The sequence below is a fragment of the Perna viridis genome, chromosome 8 (assembly GCF_037379345.1).
Source record: "Perna viridis isolate PV_CMFRI_1.1 ecotype Kerala chromosome 8, ASM3737934v1, whole genome shotgun sequence".
In the NCBI taxonomy this organism is placed as follows: Eukaryota; Metazoa; Mollusca; class Bivalvia; order Mytilida; family Mytilidae; genus Perna; species Perna viridis.
The window spans coordinates 14,097,799-14,124,956 of NC_142452.1; the positions used below are offsets into that span (position 1 = coordinate 14,097,799).

A 27,158-nucleotide genomic window follows, 5' to 3' on the forward strand; every position below is an offset into this window, starting at 1 on the left:
TAATTCTGACAAGAGTTGCTTCCCATTTGTTTTCATTCGAGCCCTGGGAAGTTGCAAGCTCGGCAACTTTTTGAAAGCGATGGATGTTAGTGACAGCGAAGATGAAAATGTCTCAGAAAAATATGTAAAATCAAACAACGAATTAAACTCTCTTGGGTTTGCAGGTAAAGAATAATCTCATGGACGTGCTTAAAAAATTCCAAAAAACTTGCGGCTGTGGTTGTCAGAAACAGAACTTTGTTATTGTTGATTAATTCACAATATTGAAAAAAAATATGTGCAGGGATCACAATAAGTTTTGAGTTAACAGGGCTACCAAATTTGAAAATGAACTAGCCCACAGGAAAAACTGGTAGCCCAGACTTTTTTTCATTAAATTATAACAGCTTTGCCTATTTTAGGGAAGGTAATTTTCATGTTCGAATATTTCACTTCTACCTTTATAATCTAGAAATCAAATCTAGAAATAAAAAGACAGTGCATTTAAGAATAATAGTTGTGAATTTCAGGAAATTTCAGTTTGTTTTCATTAATGACTGCTACCTACACTTAAGAGCAAGATCAAAATTATGTTTTGAGTACTGCATCACCTATTTTTGCAAACTTTGTAAAACTGTATTTACTGGAACCATAACAGTCATAATCAGGAACAGGTGTTTTCCTTGGACATAATCAAGTCCACATATGACACAAGAAAAGGACTAAAAACAGAAAATTGTCTGATGAAGAAAACCATACCACCAAGAGTCCATGAACACTTTTAGAATATCAATTAACTCCAAAAGCATTAGAAGTCTAGTTCAGCCTCTTTGTTGGGTGAAAGTAGCATGACAGCAAATAAAAAAAGTATTCTTAGAAATGCGTTTTTTACCAAATAAATTTTTAATGGAAACTCACTCTATGACAGTCACATGAATTCATTTAACGATGTCCATAGAAGGTCACAAGTTCAGAACAATTTTCACCAAAGTAACATGTCTTAATTATCTTGGGCATTGAATTTGAAAACAAATGGGTATTAGTGAAGGCAAATAAAAATGGAGGATATAATTTATTTACAGTTAATTTACCACTTCTCTGCTCACCATGTCTGGTAGCCCTACACACAGACAGTTGATTTAAGAAGACATATGCTCCGATATATAGCGACATGACAGTGACCTGTAATTAACAAATGTAAATAGTTTGCCAAAATAGGTGACTTGGGAAAACAGGTGACAAGACCACATAACTAAGACACTAAAAGTGATACTTTGAGCTGTAAATAAACTTTATTCACCCTAGATATGAATTGCCACATTTTCTTCCAGAACTACTGGTAATAATAATGTAGCTAAAGATAAAAACAAAAACCGATGTACTTCAGGATAGAATTAAATCAGGTGGTGGGGAGGGGGGTAAAACTGGTTCCCCAATGTCTCCCAAACAGAGCCCAGTTCCAGTTGTAATAAACAAGTGACCCCAACTACTGGTATAAAAAGAAATTCACCAGCTGGGGAAGCGAAGGATGCAATCGCCAGTTGGACTACAAGAAAATAAAATTTGGTAGCCCACACTCAAATTTAGTTGCCATGGGTGAGTTGAAAACTGCTTATTTTGATCCTAGATGTGGGGTAATGTACATATATTTGTTGCAAGAGGACATATCTTATGAAGAAATCTGCAAAATAGTATTTGGGTACAGAGAAAATACGTACAAGTATTGACATGGGTTACACATTTTGTACCATTTTGTCGAGATAATCGTGATGTTCCCTGAGGCATTTTTTTAAATCTGATGTTTATGCTGAAGGGAGGTGAGTAAACTAAATAAAAATACGTAAGAACTTTTTGCTCTTGACAAAGGCTTCATTTTTGTTCTGATGCATTTTATTTGTATTTTATTTTTATGTAGTTCCCTTTTATCTTGTAAATGTGTTTATCATTCACTTATTAATTATTTAACACTTGAGCCACTTCACAACATATATTATTTTTTAAAAAAAGATTAGCCTCCTAAGAATTATTTAGACTATACCTTACCTTGACTTACAAAAATCTATCAGATTCCAGGTAGCCATGTAACTTCTATTATCACTTCTGGTGGCTAAGGCCAAAAAAATATGAATATTTATTATGTATACATATATTTGAATATAATAACATCATAAAATAGTGTAATCTGACAACACAAAGAAAGTCATATTATTAATAAATGAATAAATAAGTAAACTGTAAGCACTTTCAGCCATGCGGCTCCTCAGACAGTTATGTTCATGTTTTGAACTGTCCTTATTCATAATGTGACTTTCTTTGTGTTTTCATCTTATCCTAAATACACTGAACACTTGTCTTAATTAATTTTTTTCTGCAGTCGAAAGGGGTTCATGTTCCTTTATAATAATTTTTTTACGAATGTCATTTAGAACAAGTTTGTTTAAACATACTTCGTGGTGATGAATACATTCTTTAAATGTATAAAGAATAACAGGAAATTACTGTTACTCATGCTACCTCTACTGAAAGCATCCATTTTGCTGGACTGGAATTATATATGAGCTATTTTTGGAATTTTGATCTGAATATTTCCTGGTTTTGAGTCTAGGTTGATACAGTAAAAGGAAACAAATATATGTATTTTCAGCATTTTAAATTTTTTTCATGTTTTCAGATATTGCATTACGACCATACCAGCTTACTGGGGTCAATTGGCTGATAGACTGTTTGAAAAAACAGCATGGAGCCATTCTTGGAGATGAAATGGGACTCGGTAAAACTTGTCAGGTACAGTGTTATATTAATTTAGTGATGTCACCATGGACAAAGTCAGGGTTTTGGCTGATTACTTTAAATGTAATCGATTACATTATGATTACATAGGGTAAAATGATATCAGTTACAACATAACTTATCATTTCATATGTAATTTATTGCATATGATTACTTTAGTCAATGTAATCATGATTACATACAAATGTATGACTAATTTAGTTAAAGTAATTTTGATTACATATGATTACTTCAGATATTTTTATGCCTGAAAGAAAGAAAATAAATTCACTTCTTTGGCATAGGTAATGTATTGGCATATTTAGCCAAATAGTTTGTACAATTTTAAAGCAGAAGAAAAAATTCATCTAATGTATATATAATTTCAATGGTGTGGTAAACTTGACTTTAGAAAATTGTAGATTGACAGTTTTTATTTTGGTCTAATTAGTAGACAGTTACTTGTAATCATAAAATTCAATGATTACTGATTTACATTGGATTACTAATGAAAATGTGATCGATAATAGTAAATTACTGATTATGATTTCCCCATCCCTGAGAAAAGGCTGGGCTTAATTATTATACAGGTGTCTGGATTTTCTACCCACTTGTTGTATATGGTTTCAACAAACAAAACACATTTTGTGTTTTTGGTTGTTATTGAAATATCTACAGACTACAGCATTATCTGTCTATACACAGTGATTAAAAAAATATACATATATTTATTTTTGCATGGCCCATGCTGTCATATTATGATATTATGCTGTTTATTGTTGGTCAAATTCTTACCCTGTGTCAAATATTTAATTGCAATCAAAAGTTAGAGCTGTATCAAACTTGAATGGTGTGGCTATACTTGCCCAACTGTTCACTGTCCCTTGCAAAGCATTTTATTGGGATCTATCAAAGTACTTGTCATGGAGGATTGTTGTTTGCAGAGACTTTGGCATGATTCATTATTTAAACACTGTTCTTATAAATAAAAATTTGGTCTTATTCTATACATATGTACAAATGATATGAATAGATTGGTATCTTTTCAGACAATAGCGTTTGTGTTGTACAATCAGCGATCAAAGAAAAAAAATCAGCCAAGCCTGGTAGTATGTCCACGGTCTGTACTGGAGAACTGGGATGCTGAAATCAAAAGGTTAGTAATAACTAAAATAAAGAAAATGATACTGTAGACTTGGTTCAGTGTAGAGAACTCCTCCTCATTATTCTATAATATGTGTTAAGTTATAGAACCTTACATTTTGCAGATGCTTTTAAAAATTATCATCAGGCCCCAGCTGCATGGCTGTCACTTTTTACTGTCAGTAATTTCTTTTGGTTAATCAGGGGATTATCTGGGTGTTTTTGGAAATACCTTATTCAAGCATTTTAGAAACAAAATTATCGACAAATTTGCCATTTTGGAGTCAAAATTAGGGAGGTAAAGTCAAAATTTTGGGAATATTGCATGATTTTGATATAATTTTCTTTAGGAAAGGCTCCTTTTACAGGACCTTGCTGTATGCTAGAAAAATATATGTTAATGTCACTATCTTTTAACACTTAAGTAAGAAACTACTAATTATCAAAATTAACTGATATTCAGACAACTGGATCCTTTATTGAATATGTAGACATGTAATTCTATTTTTCCTTGCCAGTATTGTTTTTAAGCATGTGTGATTTGATCAGTGGGTCTCTCTACTCATATTTCTGGTATTGATTTGCATTAATGCTTTTTTCCTTGAAATGGGGTCACATCACCTTGAATTATGCAAATCTTTTGAACTCATCAAGGTTCTCCTGTTTAAATTGTCATCTTATCTGATGTGAAGTGAGCTACATATTTGGCTTGTATAGATATAAAGAAGGATTGTGACATTCACATGTATAGCCATTAGATCAGAGATTTTGCAACCCTTATTTTAGGTTCTAATTTCAGTCCCATTCCCAAGGAGAAAAATGCTCTAAGTTCCCCAAATTTCAGCAATAAATTGCCAGTTGTGAAGAAAAATCTCAGTGTTTTCGCATGGAACTTTATAAGATGAACAAAGTCTGTTTCCACCATACTGTTTCAAATTTGTCATCTAGAGGTCAACTCATGGACTTCACTTCAATGGAAACTGTAGGTTTTTTGTATACTACATAAAAATCCATGCCCTTGTGGACAATGTATATACTTTATATTCCTAAGTCACAATTTTCATGCTTTTTAGTTTAATCATATTTATTCATAAAGAAGACATTAAATACATATGAGAATAATAACACAGGATTTTGTAACGAGCTAAGAAAGCTAAAAAAAAAAACCGCTTCATTCCCCAGTTGCATTGGCTCACCCACCATCTCCGAAACTGTACTTTAATAGCAATGTTAAATGTTTCAGGTTTGCACCTACACTGAAGGTTTTGTGTTATGTGGGAGATAAAGATAAGAGAAACCAGTTAGCTCAAGAAATGAAGAACAAATCCCATACAATTAATGTCCTTATAACAACATATGAGGTAATGCATTCATCAATTATCAGACAATTTGTGAAGAAATGAGATAATTTGCAAGCACATATTGGTAAATTATGATCATTCACTACCTCTTAATTTAATTGTGCCAATTTTAATCGGAAAGTGAACATATTCTTTTTAATAAATCCATGGGTTGAAGAAGGAAATCTTGCAAGATAAAAATGAAGGCATTTTCTTGTCTTTTTATTGAGAAATATGAAATCATCAAATCCTAGTCCATCCCTCATAATCTTCAGATTTACTGCAGTTACCTCCATTCTAGTGAACATTAAAAGTAAGTTTATTTTTAGAAAGTTGACTATAATAAAATGTGAATTGTAATTTCAGTTTTGGGGATTTACAGTTGTGAAATTTACACTCTTATCCATTCAGAATGTGAGATGTTACACTAATTGTGTAGAATATGTTCATCATGTATTAAGTATGCAGCATAAGTCAATTCTAGTTTTGGTGACATTTTAAAAAAAAACAAATATTTACATTAAGTGGAAATGTTGAACTGTTCTACAATAATCTAATATGCTTTATATGTTCCCTTTCTCTGGCATTGTAATAATCAGAATGAAATTATGGACACACATGCATAAAGTGGTTTAATACCATATCAGCACAATTTGAATATATTGAGACATCCCTTTATTCAGATTGATAGAATAATATTGACTTTCACATGTGTGTTATGAATATTTTGACTCATTTAAAGCTTTGCCTGAAGGACAGTAGTTTTTTGGCATCTATTGGATGGGCATGTTTAGTTGTTGATGAGGCCCATAGGCTGAAAAATAGTGAATCTCAACTTCATCAGACATTGAAAGATGTAAGTAAATCTCAACTTCATCAGACATTGAAAGATGTAAGTAAATCTCAACTTCATCAGACATTAAAAGATGTGAGTAAATCTCAACTCCATCAAACATTCAGAGGTTCTTATAAATGATAACTCTCTTGGACACTCAAAGATGGAAGTAATCTCGACTCCTTTAAATATTTAATGATGTAAGTAAATCTCAACTCCTTTAAACATTCAAAGATGTAAATAAATCTTAATTTCATTGGACACTCAAAGATGAAAGTAAATCTCAACTCAAAGATGTACATGTACGTAAATCTCAACTCTATCAGACATTCAATATTGTAAGTAAATCTCAACTCCTTTAAACATTCAACATGTTCAAAGATGTAAATAAATCTTAACTTCATTGGACACTCATAGATGTAAGTTTATTTCAACTCCATCAGACACACAAAGATGTAAGTTAATCTCAACTCCATCAAACACTCAAAGATGTAAGTAAATCTCAATTCAAAGATGTAAATTAATCTCAACTCCATCAGACACTCAAAGATTTAAGTAAGTCAACTCAAAGATGTAAATTTATATCAACTCCATCAGACACTCAGAGATGTAAGTAAATCTCAACCCAAAGATGTAAATTAATCTCAACTCCATCAGGCACTCAAAGATGTAAGTAAATCTCAACTCAAAGGTGTAAATTAATCTCAACTCCATCTTACTCTCAAGATGTAAGTTCTTATCCCTAGAAGACACTTAAAGATGTTTGTAACACCCCTTTAAGCACTTGCAAGGAATAATTCAGATATTCCAATGTATTCAATCTAGTTGTACATGTAATACAAAGGATACAAGAGGGGATAAGGACAAAAACTTTTGTTTAGTCCTCTCTGTTGTTAATTTGTAATTTGCAATGTCCTGATTTGTTAATATTGCTTTTGAATTATTCTCTTGATTAAGACGGAGCCAACTTTTAATGATCTATCTGCATTATACATGACTAGCTAATATCTAGGTGATGGTACTCATGGAAATGGTGTCCAGAATATTCAGGCTTGACAAATTGTTTCAATTTTATATTAGATATCTAAGCTTATTTTTATTGGTCTATGTATTATTGTTTGTAGAAACTTTCAGATTTTTATCCTAAAGTAAATGCACTGATGAAAAAAAAGTGTTCAGTTCCTGTCAAAGATACCATTTTTATTAGATAAATGTCTTTTCAATGTTTAGATATCTTTAATTAGGACATGTATAATTGTATCTATTATAAACAGTTCGAAATCCCCTACAATATATTGATGATAGGTACTCAAGTACATGTAGTTGGAAACCCTCTAGAATGTATTACTGACAGGTAATCCAGTACATGTACATGTTTTATTTTGTTTTTAACAGTTGGAAGTCCCTCACAATGTATTACTGACAGGTACTCCAGTACAGAACAACCTCCAGGAACTGTATTCTCTATTGAGTTTCATAGCTCCAAGAAAGTTCCGGAGATCTGGAGTGGATAAGTTTATTGCCAAGTATAGTGATATTAGCGAAGGAAACGGTATGGCTAAGTTTATAATCAACTATTATGTACTGTTAACCATGAAATTTTCATAAAAGCTCTAATCTTGCTATCTTAGTAGAACCAGTAATTTTGAAAATTCAACTGTTGTTAAGTATTTCCTTGGAAGAATATTAAATTATGATTTGGGGAGCGATCAGAAATCTAAGCTGCCCTAAAGTAGATTGATGATGGAAACTGTGAAAATATAAGAAAAATAATAAGAAATCTTAAGAAGTTTTCTAGATAAAAATGTAAAATATGCTATTGTTTTGATTTTGGGCATGTAGATGTATTGTTCTGTATACTTGTAAGTATTCTGTTGATAGAAACTTTTCAAGCATTATGTAGTATTTTCTTTTATTTCTAAATAAGTAACTTGATACCTATAAAGTAAACTATGATTCTTACCTCTGTAGGTATAAAGGAACTTCATGATTTGTTAAAACCATACCTACTCAGGAGGACTAAAGATGAGGTGTTAAAGGACCTTCCTAAAAAGTCTGAAATTGTCATGTTCCATGGAATCTCCAAACTACAAAAGAAATTATATAAAGCTATTCTAACCAAAGATGTCAGTAAGTACATGTCTTAGTCAACATAAAGTTTTGTAGATGGTAAAATTTGAAGATTTTTTATTTTATTTTTTAAATTTATACATGCTACCATATATCTTTGTCAGGTTGAAATTTCTTATTTGCCTTAATTTATAATACAGGTGCATTTGAAACTTACAACTACCGAGGTGAGACAAGTGCTCCAAGTCTGATGAATATTTTGATGCAGCTGAGGAAATGTGTTAACCACCCTTATCTCTTTGATGGTAAGATTATGTTGCAAAAAATATCAGTATTTAGCTCACAAAGTTAACCTCAATGGATTCTCCTTATTTTATATGGGGTTTTAACTGAAAATTTCACATGACAGATTGAAAGCCTGAATAGAAAGCTCAATACATTAAGTGTAGAAAGTTTCCAAATTCATGGATATTACAAGCTGATATAAAACACTACAATCAAAATTAAGAATTATTAGAATAGTTGGTAATCTGATATTAGCTATCCTGAGAACATAGCACTATATGAAGTCTTCTGTGTAGTTTTTCACTTCAGTTTTTGTTGTGTTGTTTTTTTCTTTTGACATTTATGTTTTCAATACTGAAACAAGAACAGATATAGTGAATCACAAACAATGCAACAGCGAATTATCAAAAACACTAAATTCCTTCAGAGGTCACCATAAAGTCTTCAACAAGTGTAAACACATCTTTAAGCAATCTTGAAAAGTCCTGAACAACGAAGTAAATCCACAGTAAAGGAATTCTGAAAATTCCTCATAACCAAACTAATAAATGATATAATTGCATATAGACATTACCAACCAACATCTCTTGACAGATGCATGAAACCTGGATGTAGAAAAAACTAATTTTCTTAACCTTCACCACAAATGTAGGGTCAAAAATGAACTGAAACAACAAGCAAACTGTTTCTATTAGAGGGAATGGGTTCAAATTTGTATACAGACTGCATAGTAGTGAATAAAAAAAAAAATGGTTATATTTTGTACTTATACCTGAATACAAAACAGTATTGTAATTGGTTTTTTTGTATGATTGCATAAGGAATATCGAGGATATCTTCCATGAGTGTATTTTTAGTCATGTTTTGGCTTTTATTTCATTACAATCATAAATATGTTGTTTCATTAATTTAACCTTGAATACAATTCAACTGTAGGTGTTGAACCAGAACCCTTCATGATTGGAGACCATTTAGTGGATGCCAGTGATAAACTTCTTGTTTTAGACAAGATGTTAGCATACCTCAAATCATCTGGTCATAAAGTTCTCTTATTCTCACAGATGACACATATGTTGGACATATTACAGGATTATCTTGGTTATAGAAGTAAGGTTATCAAATAGGTTAAAATACAGGAGTGTACTCTATATCTTGGTTATAGAAGTATGGTTCAAATACTTTATTGGTACAAAGTAGATTAAAATACAGGACTGTACTCTATACTTGTAACGATCGATGACTCCTTGTTTCTTAATATTCCAGCTAAATTTCAATATTACAGCACAACTGAAATACACAAATGTATTTAATAAATCAGTTCGATATAGGTTCATGAAAGTGATGAGTCTCCTCAGGTAATGAGCTGTTTAAGTTATTACTCCACTTGAGATGGTAAAATGAGCATGTTATAGTCTTTATTTCACCATAGAGAGTGGAGAAATAATTTGAATCATGAATAGACTGAAGGAGAATTGGTTTCTCGCATGAAATTTGTAGAAAACTTGAAAAATGTAAAATGGCAGGAAACTTATCACAGAAGTTTAATCACTGCCCAAGAGTAATTAAGGGAACCGAGATTCTGGTCAAAATCAAAAGTATGCAATTTAAGGACAAAGACTAGACAGGGAAAACAGATGCACACAACAAAGAACATCAAATAATTAAAATAATAATTACAAAGAAACAAAAGTGAATAAGCAACCCTGACTCCACAAAAAACTGGGAGCATGGACCAGGTGCACCGGTAGGGTAATTGTCCTCTGTTTTTCTAGAAACACCTGCCGAGTTGCTCATAAAAAGTCAAGTGCAGGGTAGACAAAAAGAGGGAAGGAAAACTATGACATGTCAAACAAATGGGTTCACAATTTGCAGATAGAAACACCATAAAGATCCACGAGTTTATGACAATGACTATAAAACTTCTGTACTGATGACTCCAATTTTGTAGCAACATAGCCCTGTTTCAGAAGCCTTATTTTAAGAATTCTATCATGGTACAAAAAGCATGTGTAGTTAAGGCAAGCTCTGGCATAATGTATGAGTTGTGATATGAACAATTAACATTTTCCTTTGTCAGAAAACTTGTCAACTATGCCATGTATACATGAGTATGTTACACATTAAACCTTATTTTACAGATTACAGCTATGAAAGATTGGATGGGTCTGTTAGAGGAGAGGAGAGATTTATTGCTGTTCAAAACTTCAATAAAAACGAGGACACATTTGTCTTTCTACTCAGTACTAAAGCTGGTATGATGATACAATTGTACACTATTGTAGGGGTATCAGTCCTCCCTTTGGAACTTCCTTTATTCCAATATGCAAAAGAGTACCCATCTCTTATCCATTAATCCAAAACTTTCACAGAATCTTTATTACATATTCCCATTGTGCATCATCTGTTTTAGATTTTGATCCAGGTCAATTTGAAGGTCCAAAGATGCATGTTATTAAATAGGGGAGTGAGGGTATCAAGTTAATGGACATTGCTCACAGTTTTTCTTGCTTGGAATTTGTCATTTCATATCAAAATAAGATTTTGTATTACGTATTTTGAATATCAAGAAAACTTCTGCTTTAAAAAACATGTCAGCACCTTGATGGGTGTTCTTAGAAAAACAAACGGTGCATTTGTTTAAGTGTACCTGGTCCAAGCTCCAAGTTTTAAATGGAGTCCAGGATACTTATCCATTCTTCAGTTTTTAAGTGTATTCTTTCAATTGATTTGTAACATTTATTGCATTTTGCTGTTTTCTTGGTCTAATGTCTTTGTAGATCACACATAGATCCTGTTTCTTGTACAAATTATTGTCTCCCTGTGTTTATTTCTAACATATTTCTACAAACATATTTATATGTATATCAGAGGCATTTTATCTTGTGATTAACAACTAAATATATGATGCACATGTACTATAAGCAAGTGTATCCCAGTAAATAACCTATGGTTGATAATGCAACATAAATGATTTGTTCTTAAAGGTGGTGTTGGACTGAATTTGGTTGGAGCAGATACTGTGATATTTGTGGACAGTGATTTTAACCCTCAAAATGACCTCCAAGCTGCTGCAAGAGCTCATAGGATTGGTCAAACTAGGTATGTCAAATTTTATTACGGGTATTACCTCGTGACATGGAAATGAGTCTATTTGTGACTGTTTTCTTAAATATTTTGATTTTTAAAGAGAGAGCTACAAAATCAGGGTTTTAATGGTAATCTAAAGGATAAGAACCCCTGACATACAATTACCTGACACTTCTAACAAATGATTTGTGTTTTTTGTGTACAAAATGGCAATCATATAAATAGGTTTTGGTGTCAATACACAGTAGGGCATTTTCTTGTGTTCAATTTCAGACATGATTTTTTTTGGTTTTAAAACTGAATTTTGTCTTTTTTCATTCATGATTTTACCGTTATGACTCAAGTTTTATAGTGCCTTCAACACTACTGCTGACCAATTTTAGTGTTTTTGGCAGCTTAATGAAATCATAACCTTTGTTTAGAGCTGATGATCTTTTCATTGGCTCAAAATTGGAACTGTATAATAGTATTTGACTAACATTGAAGTTTAAAATCTTCTGAAAACAGTAAAGAAATTGATAGATGTAATCCTGTGTTGTGATACATGAAATTACAGACCCGTGAAGGTGGTCAGGTTGATTGGTAGAAACACTGTGGAAGAAATCATTCTTAAGAGGGCTGAAGACAAACTCAAACTTACAGAGAAAGTTATAGAGGAAGGAGAATTCTCTCTGGGTCTATCTAAACAGAAATTATTTACTGATGATAAAGTTAAGGTCTGTACTTATGGTAAACTATCCTTGAACATTAAGTGCAAAATTTACATACATGTATAATGTTCATGTTATACTTACATGTAGCAATATGAAAATTTAGATTTCAGTTCAAAATTAAGTTCTGTATTTCATACAATTTAGAATTTTGTTCTCATTTGGACTTAAGAAACAAAGCATTTTTACAGTACAGTTTGCATGCTTTGTTTCTTGTTATAAATATATTATTATCATGATTATGAGCATTTAATGAACAAGTGCATGTATATATACCATGTGTTGGCATCTATAATGCAAGATTACGGTACTAAATTCGAAATAACCTCAATGCCTGTGGTGCTTACTTTTAAATAACCTGCATTAGGGGGAAACTTCCACAAAATTGATGAAAAATTTGTAATCTTCACATAAAAATGGAAGATTTGTGGGAGGATTTTAGTCAAAATTACTATATTTTCTCTGAAAAATACAAAACAAAATTCATTATAACTTTGAAAATTTGCTTTGAAGTAAAAATTCGCTACATGAACTGTTTTAAAGGTTAATAGGTTTAGACAATAATCTGCTTCCAAAGCAAATTATGATTTTTATTCTGTGAGTTATTATCTTTACAGTTAAGATAATATTTTACATTCCTTACTATTTACCAGTCTGAGCCAGCATTTTATAATCTTCAGTGGGATAGTAATGATCTCATATGTTTTGCCATAAATCATAACATTTTTTAAGCTTAAGTCTCAAAATGTGTCTGCAAAAGCTCAAAAGACTTTTTTTCCAAAACATCCAATGCATCAAACCCCTTATATTTGGCATTAGGACTAGGACTGCAAATAAGCCAAACAATTTTTTTAATTGATGTTTTTTTGAATGGTTCTGAAATATTTGTTATTCTCCACAACTTTTAATTTCACTATACATTTTTTATTGCTCATATTTTATGGTTTCTTACAAAAACCGTTCCTTAAAAAATATTCCAAGATAGATGTAATTGTTATTTTTCCAATTTTCACATTATTCATGAAAAATCAATAAGTACAATTGTCTTCATGATATTAGATACTTTTACTATTAGGAGTTTGAAATATTTAACTTTCTTTCATGACAAACATAAACATGTTGAATTTTAAAGCTGTCCGTTCCAGTGGACCCGATATTTACTTTATTTGTAAATATGTGATTCTAAAATTTATTGTGTTAAAAGCACATGTCACTATTAGGAATAATTAATTTACATTGATTTTCAAACTCCAGTTCACCTGGATATAGCTGAATTATTGCTGCTCGGGTGTTAAACCTTATCAATCAATCTATCAAACTCCAGTCCTTACAGTAATTTGAATAAAAAAAGACTGTTCAACCATTTAGTTGTTAACCTTAATTTGAAAAAAAGTATGTGCATCAATATATACTGAAAGTCTTCTTTATTTTCTGCTATCATCAGCATACATAACCAAGCAGGGAAATGTTAATATGTACTAGAATCTTGGTTCCCTTGATTACTCTTTCTAACTCAGTTTCTGTATTGAAATACATAGACCTTTGGAAATCTGAATATGTGAGAAAAAAAAATACTGAATTATTGGTTTTATTCTGGACAATGCATCTTGATTTCAGGCATTAAATGAAATAATAAAAAAAATCAATAGCAGCCAATAACCTTGTTTCTTATTTTTTGAATTTTTGTAAATTTTATTTTGCTCTTTATTAAGTGTCTAATGTATTTCTCTTCCAATTGTTCAGTGATTTTTTAATTTTCTTTTATCATTATCAATATAATTTTTTTTACTTGTAGTTGACAGATATCTTGAAGTTTGGAGTAGAAGATTTAATGAAAGATGCAGAAAATGCTGACACTGATTTTGACTTTACAAAACTGTTAGGTCCGACAGTTGGGGGAGAATGGCAGGTTGAGGAGAAAGATGAGGAGGAGGATACAGAGAAAGGCCAGACAGGTGATGAAGAGGTAATTGCCAAATAGTTACTGAATCTTGTTGAAGATAGTAGCAAGTTCAATTATCTAGTTTGTCCTTAGGCAAAACATTTTGACATTATAAAAATATAAAGTACATTACACCAGTAAAATAAGGGTACTTAAGTTGCCATATTGTTTTTGTCTTTTCACAAAATGTGTGGTTTTAACATTTCCATTTTTGTTTATAGGAATAGAGTGATTCCTCAGTTGTTCAAGTACTAGATACAGATCTGCATGATTTTCATTTTTATGTGACTTGTGCTACCATGGCCAGACAAGGGAAGCTAAAGTTTTTGTATCAAAACAAATTTTCATTTTTTTTTACTTTTTATGTGATGTTACCCCTAATTTTTTCAATTTCTTTTTTCCTCTTCATCTTTTGTTATGTATCTAAACCAGGTCTTTTACCATTAAGTATTGTCAAGCAGAAAACTGCATCATTTATACAACATACCCTAACTGACCTCCATAGCTTCCTGAGTTTTAGAAAGTTGATAATGTTGATAAGTTTTTAACTGACACATCTGCTTCCTCTTACTTCGACAAATATAAATTCAGTTTAAACTATATTATAGTTTATACCTATGCCAGCAACAGTGAATACAGGTCTAGTTTCTGTTTGACTCTGTCCATTTGTCCATCTTTTATGCTAATTTTTGTGTACTATGTAAATCAAAAATATTAAAGCAATATTATTGAAACTTTACACAGTGTTTATATACAAATTGAAGATATGTGCTTCCTATTTTTATTTTTTATTTTATTTTATTATTTTATTTTTTGGCCTGGTTGCACCCATGCTTATAAAATGGTGAATGTGGGTTGTGGGGGCGGGTTAGGAAATTATTTTTGTAAACTTTTCTCAAAAACTATAAATACATCCACTAGATATTTGGTACTCAACTTCAGTATGGGGTCCCATATAGTGGGATGCCATTTCAGGTCTGTCACACTTTTACTTCCTGTTTACTGCAACCTGGCCATTTCCGTCTGAAACCATTTTTTCATATATTTTTAGTATGTTGAACTAAGCCATTTTTGTCATTTATTTGTTGTTTGGACACTACTTACTATATGTCATCTGTTTCTCAAAATGCATTGAAATTAAATCATTCAATCTTTGCACAGTCTTTATGTACATTTTGAAGATGTGCATCTCGTATTAATGACAAAATTGACAATTCTTCACTTTTATGTATACCTGTTGAACTTAGCTATCATTTCAGTAATATATGCTACTATAAGATTACTTATTTTAACTTTGCATAGTGTTCATGCGTATATTGAAAATATGTGCCAACAAACATATGATAGAGATAAAGGTCCAGGCAGGTTATGGGTCTTGTTACTGATGTATTTGTAAAAGCTTTGTGTAATTTTTTTTTTACTTAACCCTTATACCAATTACTTTGAAATTTAGATGGCAGAAGATGTACCACAGAGTATGTATATGTTTGAAGGGACAGACTACTCTAATGAGCCTTCTTCTGCAGACCAGAAAGCCTTTGATCAGTTAATGGAAGGTATATTTTGTACAAGATTAGCTTTTTGAAAAAGCTGAGGTCATTTGCTTGGCCATTTTTTCCCAAGAAAATCACTTTTCTGATTTAGTTGTATAAAGTTGGCAAAAGCAATTACTTGAACTCATTTACATTAAAGTAATTTCTATGAGTCATTTTATGGATATTCTGTTTTAGCATATGCCCCACTATCTTTATTCACTGTGTCTAAATAGTACTAAATTTTGTATTCTACAAAATCTATGTCATCTATTCAATTATCATCTTAATCATTTTAAAACAAGAGGGTAAGGTCACATGACTTATTTGTGTTTTTCTGATTTAATTAACTGCAAGAAAAAACTTGATACATGGAAATGTCAGATGTAAACAAAACTATAATAGTCTGATATTATTAGGTCAGGTAATTGTCAATACACAATTATGTGGATCTGGAGGACAAAGTGTGTAATTGGAGATCTTTCAGATCAGAATACACTTGCATATATTATTGTTTCCAAAATAATGAAAACTTTTTGAAAGATTTTGTTGCCTTGCATTTTTGATTATTTTTAGGGGGAGGTTAAGTGGTGATATTAGGCATATTAGCTAAGGTTCATACAATATAGATTATCTCTTCATGGTTAATAATTATAGAATATGTTATCTAGTTTGTTTCAGAACAATTCATTCTCAGATAATCTTTTTGTAATCCAAATTAAAGATCGATCATGAAATATCTACTATCAGATTTGTTAATGAAAGAAAGATAAAACCTTTCCATGGTTTTCTTTACAATTCATATTGTCAACATGAGTAATCTTTGAACTTCACTTTTTATAAATGAACACTTTACATACTGCATAAGTAGTGAAACAAAAGTATGGTACATCATTACTAATAGTCATTTTTATTGGCTCCCATATAAAATCTCAGTCGATACATCTGTCAGTCTGTTTGTATGTCTTAAATTATTGCTCTCATGCTTGATTTTAATTAGGTTTTTGGCACTTGATTGTGAAGCTTGATATATATAGATGAATGATACATGTATGATGTTTAAAAAACAATATTAGTCATTTTAGAGCTAATGAAACAGTCAATCATGAATGGCTATAAAATTAGTCAATATTTAAATGATCAGCACCAAAAGGAGTCTTGGTAGTTAGGCCAACTAACTAATACACTCTCCTATTATTGATACTTCGGTATATTTTTGCCAGTAGTTAGTCAAGTTGACAAAATATGTTTGTCTTCTAGCTGCCAAAGTTGTTATGGAGGAAGATTTAGGTGAGAGGTCACTGAGGAAGAAAACCTCATTTTTAGTAGGAGGGTTACCTGAGACTGGGAGAAAACCTAGGAAACAGTTAACACCTGAAGAGCTAGAAGAGAGGATGAGAAAGGTATACACACGTAGCTGTTATGATTTATTGATAATTCTAATGGTCATGTTATAACCACTATTTTATAATTAAAAATATGAGCAAAATTAGTCCATTCAAAGTTAAGTTATTGATTTTCATGCCATTATTTTTATGAAAACCCATGAGGATGGGAGGTATTCCTTTTATCATTTTATTGCCTTAAAAGTTGATGATGTTGCTTTATATATTGTTTATAAACAGAAAAAAATGTTGAGAAAAGTTCTTATTTATTTTTACATAATTGATATTTATGTAGTGATTTCCATGTTGGCTTAGTTGTAAGTCAGTCTGTCTGATTATCATATTGCCTGAGGCAACACTCAAGGTAACACTAAGGTAACACTCAAGGTAACACTAAGGTAAACTTGTACATGCAAGGGTAGGAAAGTAGGTGCAGCCAAAGTGTTATACACCGTCAGTGACTGTATATCATCAACTTTGCATTTTTGTTGCAAAAGTAGAACGATTGCAGTGTAAATACCTTTCTTTCCTGCTTTTTTGCCTTAGAGGGTGAGAAAAGAAAAAAGAAGATATTTTCTCCTTCACATTGGTATATATGAAAAACTACTACATGTTTGTGATTTTTTTTAATGGAAACAATTTTAAAATTGTATGTTTGGTGATCTCCCTTTGATTTCTTACAATAATTTTCATGTTTTGTTTATTTTTATCAGAGAAAAGAAGCTGCTGAAAAAAGAGCAAAGCAAGCTGAAGAGCAGGAAATCCGAAGAGCTCAAGAAAGGAGGAAGAAAAAGTAAGATTTTTGTTGATTGTTCCTGTGGGTTTGTAACCGCCCGTGCTGGTCCGGGTGCCTGCAGCTGCGCTAAGCTTGTCATAAAAGGTGATTAAATAGTGCTCAGAAACCTAGCCAGGAGCTAGGCACTCTGCCCACAGAGCAACTGGGATGTTTGCTCAAGGTGGTGGAATTGGGTACCCTTGGGATGTTACATGCTGGGGTTGTCAGGCTATAATATGGAAAACCTGACCGCAAACCATAGTGGTACACCGTGTTGGGAAAGATGCCACGTTCCTCGCATGTTAAAGAACCCTACTGTGGTATTCTCCCAGAGTAGGAACCATAGGGCTCCGCCACAGGAGGCTAAATTGCCCGACCCTACCCACCTCTCCCTATTTCCAGTGGCAATCAATATTTGTCAACCCCATTATCCTTATCCCCATCCCATTTTTCATTTCATCATCATTTCATGTTCATTTTATCATCCACTTCATGTTCATCGCCTGAATATAGCTGAAATATTGCTGCTTGGGTGTTAAACCCCAACAATCAATCAAACATGTTCATTTTATTATCCACTTCATGTTCATCGCCTGAATATTGCTGAATTATTGCTGCTCAGGCGTTAAACTCCAACAAAAAAAACAAACAAACGATTAGTGTTACACAACAACAGTGTACTGAATTGATATCATACTGATGTATTAATGATGATTATTTTAAACTGTAGAAGTATATAAGGCTGTGCCAGTATTTTTATCAGTTTAAGTTTATTTTTTAACAATATTTTTTTAGGTCAGAGCCCTTTTATTGTATTTATACTGAAACAAAAGAATTAACAAAAGATTAAAGCCAGAAAAAACAATCTGGATTCAAAATGCTGACAAATTCAAAACTATATGACCGATAGTGACATTATAACAAAGAGTTATTTTTGGTCAGTACAAGTATATCACTTGTGAATATATGGCCAATGAATTTGACTGCTGTAGTACATAATAAAATTGCATTTAGATACCCATACACTTGCTTGTATTTTCACAGTGAATTAAATCACAATAGGTAGAAGCATCAGTCTTTGGTTTGTAATGATATACCTACACATAGTTAGGGCTGTTCTATTATAACATATAAGGAACTGTGGTAAGGAACTTTTTTGCCAAAGCAGTTTTTTTGCTAAGTCTACATGTTTTTTTTCAATTTGTCAAGACTTTGACAACCACCCATATTTCAATTTTAAAGTGGATTACCCTCTGTAACTCATATGTTTTAATGAATTCAAGGTAAAAGGATTTAAGTCGTTCTATACCCCTCACTGCAAGTGGGATGCAGTTAGGGGTATATGGTGATTGAAGTTCTTCCTTTGTTCCATCCATACTTCCTTCTCACTGTATCTACATCTCTACTTTAGTATAAAACTCATATCTTCATTATAGGGAGCAGTTATGGAAGGATAATGGCTACACTTCTCTCAGAGTTGAGGTACCCAGTGATGAAGAAGAGGAGGGAGATGATGCTGGTATCAAGTTTGATGATGATGATGATGACAAGCCAAAATCTAATGCTATAAACTACATTAGTGGAGATGTAATGAAACCTGTTGATACTAAGGCTTCTGTTAATCTGATCATACACTGTGCAGGTATGTATTTTTATCAGCAGTATTGTTATACCCCACACTTCAAAGCAGGTATATAGTGATCATATTGCCTGTCCATCTGCCCATCCATTCCTCCTTCCCTTCATTTAACCTCAACATCTTTGTTCCAATTTTCTCAGCAGTCACTTATCACAGCCCTTTGAATTTTTTACAGAAGCTTTATATAGTTATGCCATATCTTTTGATTTAATTTCAGAGTTAAGGGACATTGACTTCCTGTTTGACTACTTTACATTTTGACCATATGGTTGTTAGCTGAGAAGGGAAAGCTTTGCTCAAAGTTTTTCGAGTTCTCACTGACTGCCATTTTAACTTTACTACTGCTGTGCTACTTAAACATTACTGTTGATCATTGTTGTGAGGTCATATCAGTACAGTGTTTGTTTTGTTATTTTAAATCACTTGTCTTATCATTCCCCCACAAAATCAATGAAAATCTTACAATCTCCCACATAAAAATGTAAAATTTGTAAAATTATAAATAATTGAATTTTTACATTCAAAATTTCCTTTTTGGCAAAAATTTACCACATGAGACATTGTCAATGGGATAGAAACTTCCACATGAACTGTCCCAAAAGTTAAAATAGGTATGGTCTTATTAAAATGGAGGTTTGGCTACTCAATGGAATAAATCATCTGTTTTTACTTCACCAAAAAATGTGCATTATAGCGAGATACTATTTGGTTCACCAACTTCATTTCTTTGTAGATGACTCAGGATCCTGGGGAAAAGGGGGAGTTTTCACAGCTATATCTAAAAGATCAGAAGTGCCAGAGAAACAATATGAACTGGCTGGTAATCTATTAGGTATGTACACGTAAAATGGAGGTGTAAAATATTTCTCTTGAGGAATATTGTGCAAACAATCAGTCAGAAGTTTAATGAAGGTTGAGATGATTCTGTTCCAAAATGTGCCAAAACTATTTTGCCAGGAATTTCCCACATTTAATAATGAAGAAAAGACATCAGAAGTAAAAAAAAAAATATAGACACTTAATAGTAGGCCTCAGTAAGGAAATAACTAAATACACAAAAACCATTTCTAAATGACATGGGCCAACTTTCCAGAATTTTTTTTCATTGAAAAGTACTCAAGAGTTAATACTAAAATGGCCCAGGTACTTAAGGGCATATGAATGGAGTTAAAATATCTTGTTGTAACTATCTTCAAATCTTTTATCAAATTGAAAATACAAAAATGGCATTAAACATGTTAATGTTTTCCTTTACCCTGGCTCTGGTGAAATTATTTTATTTTCTGTCCTATAGATCTTGCACTTGGTGACTGCCATCTCATACCATTGGATGAAGACTTGGATGAAGTAGAATGTGAAGACTGGGTTGGTTTGATTTTTTGTTCATTATTGTAACACTGAAGTTTAAATATATAATACATCCACAGTTATTATCTGTATAAAATATCATTTCATGTGATAGCAAAAAACAAGTTCAGATATATCAATATTAGCACACAGACTGACAAACATTTATACACTTACTATCTGTTTCAGCTGGCCTTGATAATTGCCCAAAGCAGAGATAAGAGGAATAATCTATCAGGCATCAAGCTACCTGCCCTCAGACAGGGATTGGAAGCTGTTCATTATGCTGCCAAAGCTAGATCAGGTCAGACATAATGATAGAACATTCTTGTAACTGATGGATGTTTTTCTGATATTTGTAGGTTTCATAATGAGTGAAAGTTGAATATCACCGAATGACTCAAGTTGTTATTTTGTGATATTCAACTTTCATGAGTTATTAAACTTTTTTCTCTATGATTCTTTTAGAATATTTTGGTGGTTTAACATTTGGCATCTGTCATAGCGGAAATTCTAGTAATCATCTATTTATGACGTCACCAATAATGTCAGGAGAACAATGTTAGAAATGTCACTTTGGATCAATCAGGTTTTATAGAAAATGACACAATAATCCCAACAACAGCTAAGTTTTCATATCAATAGTTCATATCACACTGTACATTGTGTAATATTGCAAATATTTAGCTGTTCAAGAGGTAAACAAAATAAAATTCTTATCTAACAATTAAAGGACAGGATCATAGCTCTTTTTGATCAAATATTGCATTTATTAAGTCTTTCTTTTTGGTTTAAATTTATACATTAAATGATTTAATGTGCAGTGGTCCCTTTCACTTAAATATGTAAGTGTAAACTTGACCATTTGTTCTGATAGAATAAAAAGAGGATGTAGTTATATGAATAGTTTCATCAAACCATATGTTTTACATTTATGAATATTTGCCAAACTGACTGCATGTTCTTCTTTTATTTTACAGTATATATCTTGTTTTTATGTTCACGACATGCATTGGGATTTTGATGTAACTAAATTTTCCTTGTTTCAATATTATTTTCTTTTTTATATCATTTAAGTTGCCGAGAACGAAAAAAGACATTTGTAACTTGGGAAAATATTTATATAACACATTCCATATTAGGAATATATTGTAACTTGATAATTTCAGACATGATTTATATGTCAAATCATATCTTACTGCTGTTTAATTGCCTTTTTGTTTGTACTATTCATACCAGTAAAAGTTGTGAAATGACTTTGTTATTAGATGTACATACTTATTAAATTAGTGACATTGTTTACTTATTTTGGCAGCTGCAGTACATCTTCCCCGTATAGGTCATGATACTCCTGGGTTTAACTGGTATGGTACAGAGAGATTGATCAAGAAACATCTAGCCTCCAAAGGAATTCCGACTTATATGTATTCTTTAATGATTTGCAGAACCTTCATTGGCTGATATTGAACTAGCCTTTTGCTGAATATGATAATATTCAAAGGGAAGATAATTTTTTAAACAAGTTCATTTAGATTGAAATGGCTTTATTTTTTTTTTTTTTTGGTGTTACATTTGTATTGAATATATTGAAACAAGATAGAATTTTGTCATCATTAACATGTTAGCTTAGTTGTTTATGTATGAACTGTTGTGACATTATCTTTATATACCCCTTAACACATTGAAGATATTACTATCCAAGAAAACAGACTTTGATGAAGAGAAAAACATCACTTACTGCCAATATTCCAGGTAGTTACAATATGTTATAATTCAGTGGCATTATTTATAGTCAATGCCTTTCAACTTTCAAAACTCAGTACAAATACATTTAAGTTTAATTAATGTGACATTCAGTGTGCCAAATCACACAACACACATGAAATAAAAATGAAATCATACAAAATGAGCAACAAGAACTCTTAAAAAAAATTATTTATTGATGAGTTTTTGTTGAATGCACATTTGAATGCTCATGTGACTATAACTTGATAAAGATGATATTATTTATGTGTTATATTGTCATATTATGTTACTGTTTTGATGGTGTCTTCTATTTTGCAGTTAAGAAGGCAAAAAATTCTGACCATCCCAATAATAGTTCCTGTGAAGGAGAGCCTACACCAGGTTTGCTGAACTTATTTAATGGACTTTCAATGTATATACATCCAGAGAAGTTTACTATGGATCAGCTGAAGACATACAAACGATACTTTATAGCTTACGATGGTGATATAGATGCATCGATAACAGATAAAACGAGAATTGTTTTACTTCATGAAGAGGCTGATGCAAAGGTGACATTCAGTAGTGTTGATATGTTCTTAATTTAAGAATTAAATGTTTCATTTTTAATGTTTACTCGGAATGTAAAAGTTTTGAACATAGCGCATTTTCAATGATGTTCAAAATGTACTACAGTCAACGGTTATACATGCCGATGAAACAGTAAAAAGAAAACATTTAAATCTTAAATGATAACTTAAGAACGGATCAATGATTCTTTTTAGAAACTTTATACAGTTGTTAAATACCATGACATACAGAATAAGTTCAATTTTCAATTATTACATATCACTTAATGTTCCATTTATGCCCAGTTTATTTATCGTACATAAACTTCATTCCACATATATTTATTGATACTAAAAGTTAATATTTATATCAACAGGTGATTGATGTAGAAGGCACTGATACTAAGGTAGTTACTGCTGATTGGATAGAAGACTGTTTGAAGAGACGGAAGTGTTTGTCTACTGATAATTATGAAGTAACCTGATCTTAAATAGGGATATAGAATTGTTAGGTCTTTAACATGTTTGATGTGAAGTATGAGGTAGTAATTTCAAAGTTATTTAATGCTTGCTACTTTTTATTGTATGTTTAGTATTAGCAGGGATCTCTATAAGGTCGACAAATTGATAGTCCAGTCTAGAATTCTTATAACCCGCCACACAAAGTGACAAGGTATTATGTGATACCCTCCCAAAAGGTCTTTGTCTGTCCTGATGATTTCTGATTGAACTTGAGAAAATGTCAATGATTTTTTTTCAAACTTATATTGGTTTTGTACCATAAAATACAGTTTAATTTCAATTTTCAGCAAAATCAAAAATGCATTTTGCCATCCCCCTTTTTCCATCGTTACATAGAGGGTATCTCTGAATGTTCCATTCATGCCCTATTTTTGGCAAAGTGTTACATTAGAAAATACTAACTAGACTACACATACAATCTGTACCCAATGTTACTGTGTGTGGATTAAATAATACAATGTTATTATGAATGACATAATGTTATTAACATTGATATTAATGTCCTTTAAAATTGCAATATAACATTTTAAATATAGGAATATTGACAGTCTAGTTTAAATGGTATATGTATGTATGATAGAGGATTTAAGAAAATATTGTGTTGAAAACTATGAAATAATGATATTTAATTCACATCCTGAAGTGTACAAGTATATATCAGTTTTTTATTAAAGTGTGTGCCATTCTTTTTTTCTTTTACAGCCAAATTTTGGTTATCAGTGCGTAGCCTAGAATAGCAAGTACTGCTGGAGCAGTACCAATATTTTTTGTTGGTACAGCATGCAAACTAAAATTTCTGTAAAAACTGTTAAAACTTTATATTTTACTCATTCTGCAATACCAATCAACCCTCTAATTATCCTTTAACTCTTTTGAAAATTTGATCACTGTAGTGCAGATCTTGTACCTGTATCATATGGTTTATATTCTGACATCTGCATGATCAGATGAATCACAGATGATAAAGTTTTCAGGAGGTGAAGTTTTTGTGAGGTGAAGGGACTGATATTGTAATCCCAAACAGAATTAGCATTAGCAAAACGAAGACCATCCATCTTTGACTTGTGTACGTCATTTCTAAAAAGGTCTTTTAAGGTAGATCATACCTATTGTAAAGAGAGGGGATACTATTGGTGGGAAAATTCTTTCATAGGGAGAGCATTGACAGGAAAATGTTATAAAGAAAGGTAATGGGAATTTTAGTTTTTTAAGTCTTAAAAGAAAAAGAGTTAAATGACCCCACCCCAATAGAAAGAATGTCAGATAACTGTTCTTTCTATAATTTTTTTTTTTAGAAATTCTAATTACAAGTTTTTTAATAGTTAGTGAAATACTGTAAAAGTACTATTGTTTGTAGGGTACCAATTTTTGTTATATTTGTGACTTAAACTAATTAGGAAGGAGGGACCACAAGAGGGCAAGAAATATTCTTGATATCTGGATATTAACTTGAGTAAAAGTGAATTGATTTCTCAGAAATATATTGTTCTTCAAAGTGTAATACCCCTAAAAAGAAGGCTTGTATTGATTTATTGATTTTAGGAGTTGTTAATGGAGCCAAGTAGGAAATAGGGGCCAAAAAGGGGTCACTACAATTCTCATAAAAGAGAATTTGACAATTTGCCCAGAAACCTGTGACAAATATTTAATGGCAATCAAGTTCAGAAATGTATTAAGCTTAAATTGTTGTCCATACTTGCTCCAAAAGTTTGGCATTTGATTTCTGTGTTTGTATCCCACTGTCATTTTTACTGCATTTTATTTTACTCAATGTTAATTGTCTAGGCAGCTACTAACATAATAGCAACTTTACAAGGCATCATTGTATATTCACTTCTTATTGGGTGTTTATGCCGTTTATTTTTTACAGCTCCTCATCAATCTCACCATGATTTTTTTAATGAAGAATGTGTATTGGTATAAATTGTATCCAATCCTTGTTCAAATAATGCGCATCTTATGAACTGTTTGTGGTATAACATCATTGTGTATCCTGCACCATGCAGCTTCTGTAGATAAATTTCTCTAATTTTAGGGTATTATTAATTTGATATTACTTAACTTTCTGGACAAAATGTTTTATTATATTTACCATGAACAAATTAATTCTGTGTTAATTGTCATGAATCCAGTCAAATTAATATATTCTAGGATCTTGATTAATTGTTCCTGCAAATGGATTGAATGCAACAAAAATTATTTAAGTGAGTACCATCTTTCATGCTTTTTACTGTAAAAACTTATTAATACACCAAGAAATATACAATTTTAGCAGGACAAATTTTTAACAGATCATTCATGATCTCACTATCATGTTAGATGCCATTTACAAACTTGTACTATGTATACTATAAGAATTTTGTTTTTTCTTTTTACTTTGATTTCTATAAAAATAATTCTTTTTTTCCTATGACAAATATCCGCATGCTAAATCTCCCTCTTAGAAAAACTGAGGAGAGGAGTGAGATCTTCCCCTTAGGTTAACAGGTATAATACAGTTTTTTTATTACTAATTTCTAGAACATCATTTATCTAGATCCTTTAATCTCAGTGTCCGCTATATAGATTTCGTATTATCTTTAATCAATCCTAATTTCGGGATTTGATACATCGCATCTACCCCAAAGAACTTGAGATAAAAGATACTACAGACATTGTGAAGTCAACTTCATATCTTGACCTACACTTAGAAATCGATGGTGAAGGAAAAATATTGACCAAACTTTACCACAAACATGATGACTTTTCATTCAGAATTGTCAACATCTTCTTTCATCTGTGGCAACATCCCTTCAGCGCCTGCGTATGGAGTGTACATATCACAACTCAAGTCTTGCCAGACCTTGCAAAAACTACACAGGCTTTTTGTATGGCGCTAGACTTCTAACAAATAGGCTTATGGAACAGGGTTATGTTACTACAAGATTGAAGTCATCATTACAGAAGTGGTCGTCATCATGAACTCATGGATCATTATGGAATTTCCATCTGCACCATGAACTCAATCTGCTAGTGAAATTTAATAATGGTGGATTGAAATGAATTGGCGAGCAGAAGAATAAAACAAAGGTTTTACACACTGTCTTTCCAGCTCAGTTTATTACCCAACACACTTTGCAATTATTTAATTAAATAGGTTTTTGGAATGGACAATTTAAATTCACTATAAACCTGTAATTATAGGTCTCTGAATTTACACATACATAATTCTTACGTTAATTTGAGTTGGTCCAATCATTTATTATATGCTGCAGATATATAAGTATGTTATGTAGTGAACTGAATTTCACCTTTGTTCTGATTGATTAACAATCGTGACATTATGTGTATTTGTCTCATTCATATACTAGACTGTATTTGTTATATAATGATATTGTTATTTTGTATGTTTAGACGCTCCCATTGACTGTGATAGATAAATATGCTACTTTAAACACTGTTTTGTTTCTCTGTGAAAGTGATATTCTGGCCCTGGCAATAGTTGATTTCTCTTTTTTCTTTTGA

General features: G+C 31.7%; 1 protein-coding gene across 1 annotated transcript; it reads left to right on the top strand.

The window, feature by feature from the left end:
- Window positions 1-19: 19 nt before the first annotated feature.
- On the top strand, window positions 20-27,091 carry LOC148609428 (ATP-dependent chromatin remodeler CHD1L-like). Its single transcript, XM_088542484.1, has 24 exons — window positions 20-164; window positions 2,651-2,763; window positions 3,798-3,904; window positions 5,135-5,252; window positions 5,974-6,087; window positions 7,462-7,618; window positions 8,038-8,196; window positions 8,337-8,441; window positions 9,358-9,528; window positions 10,560-10,673; window positions 11,406-11,520; window positions 12,065-12,224; window positions 14,014-14,184; window positions 15,614-15,716; window positions 16,953-17,095; window positions 17,791-17,870; window positions 19,289-19,494; window positions 20,225-20,323; window positions 20,786-20,856; window positions 21,028-21,142; window positions 22,154-22,262; window positions 22,526-22,590; window positions 22,903-23,135; window positions 23,510-27,091. The coding sequence occupies exons 1-24, from the start codon at window positions 80-82 to the stop codon at window positions 23,615-23,617; spliced, it is 3,021 nt and encodes a 1,006-aa protein (XP_088398610.1). The 5' UTR covers window positions 20-79; the 3' UTR covers window positions 23,618-27,091.
- Window positions 27,092-27,158: the final 67 nt, after the last annotated feature.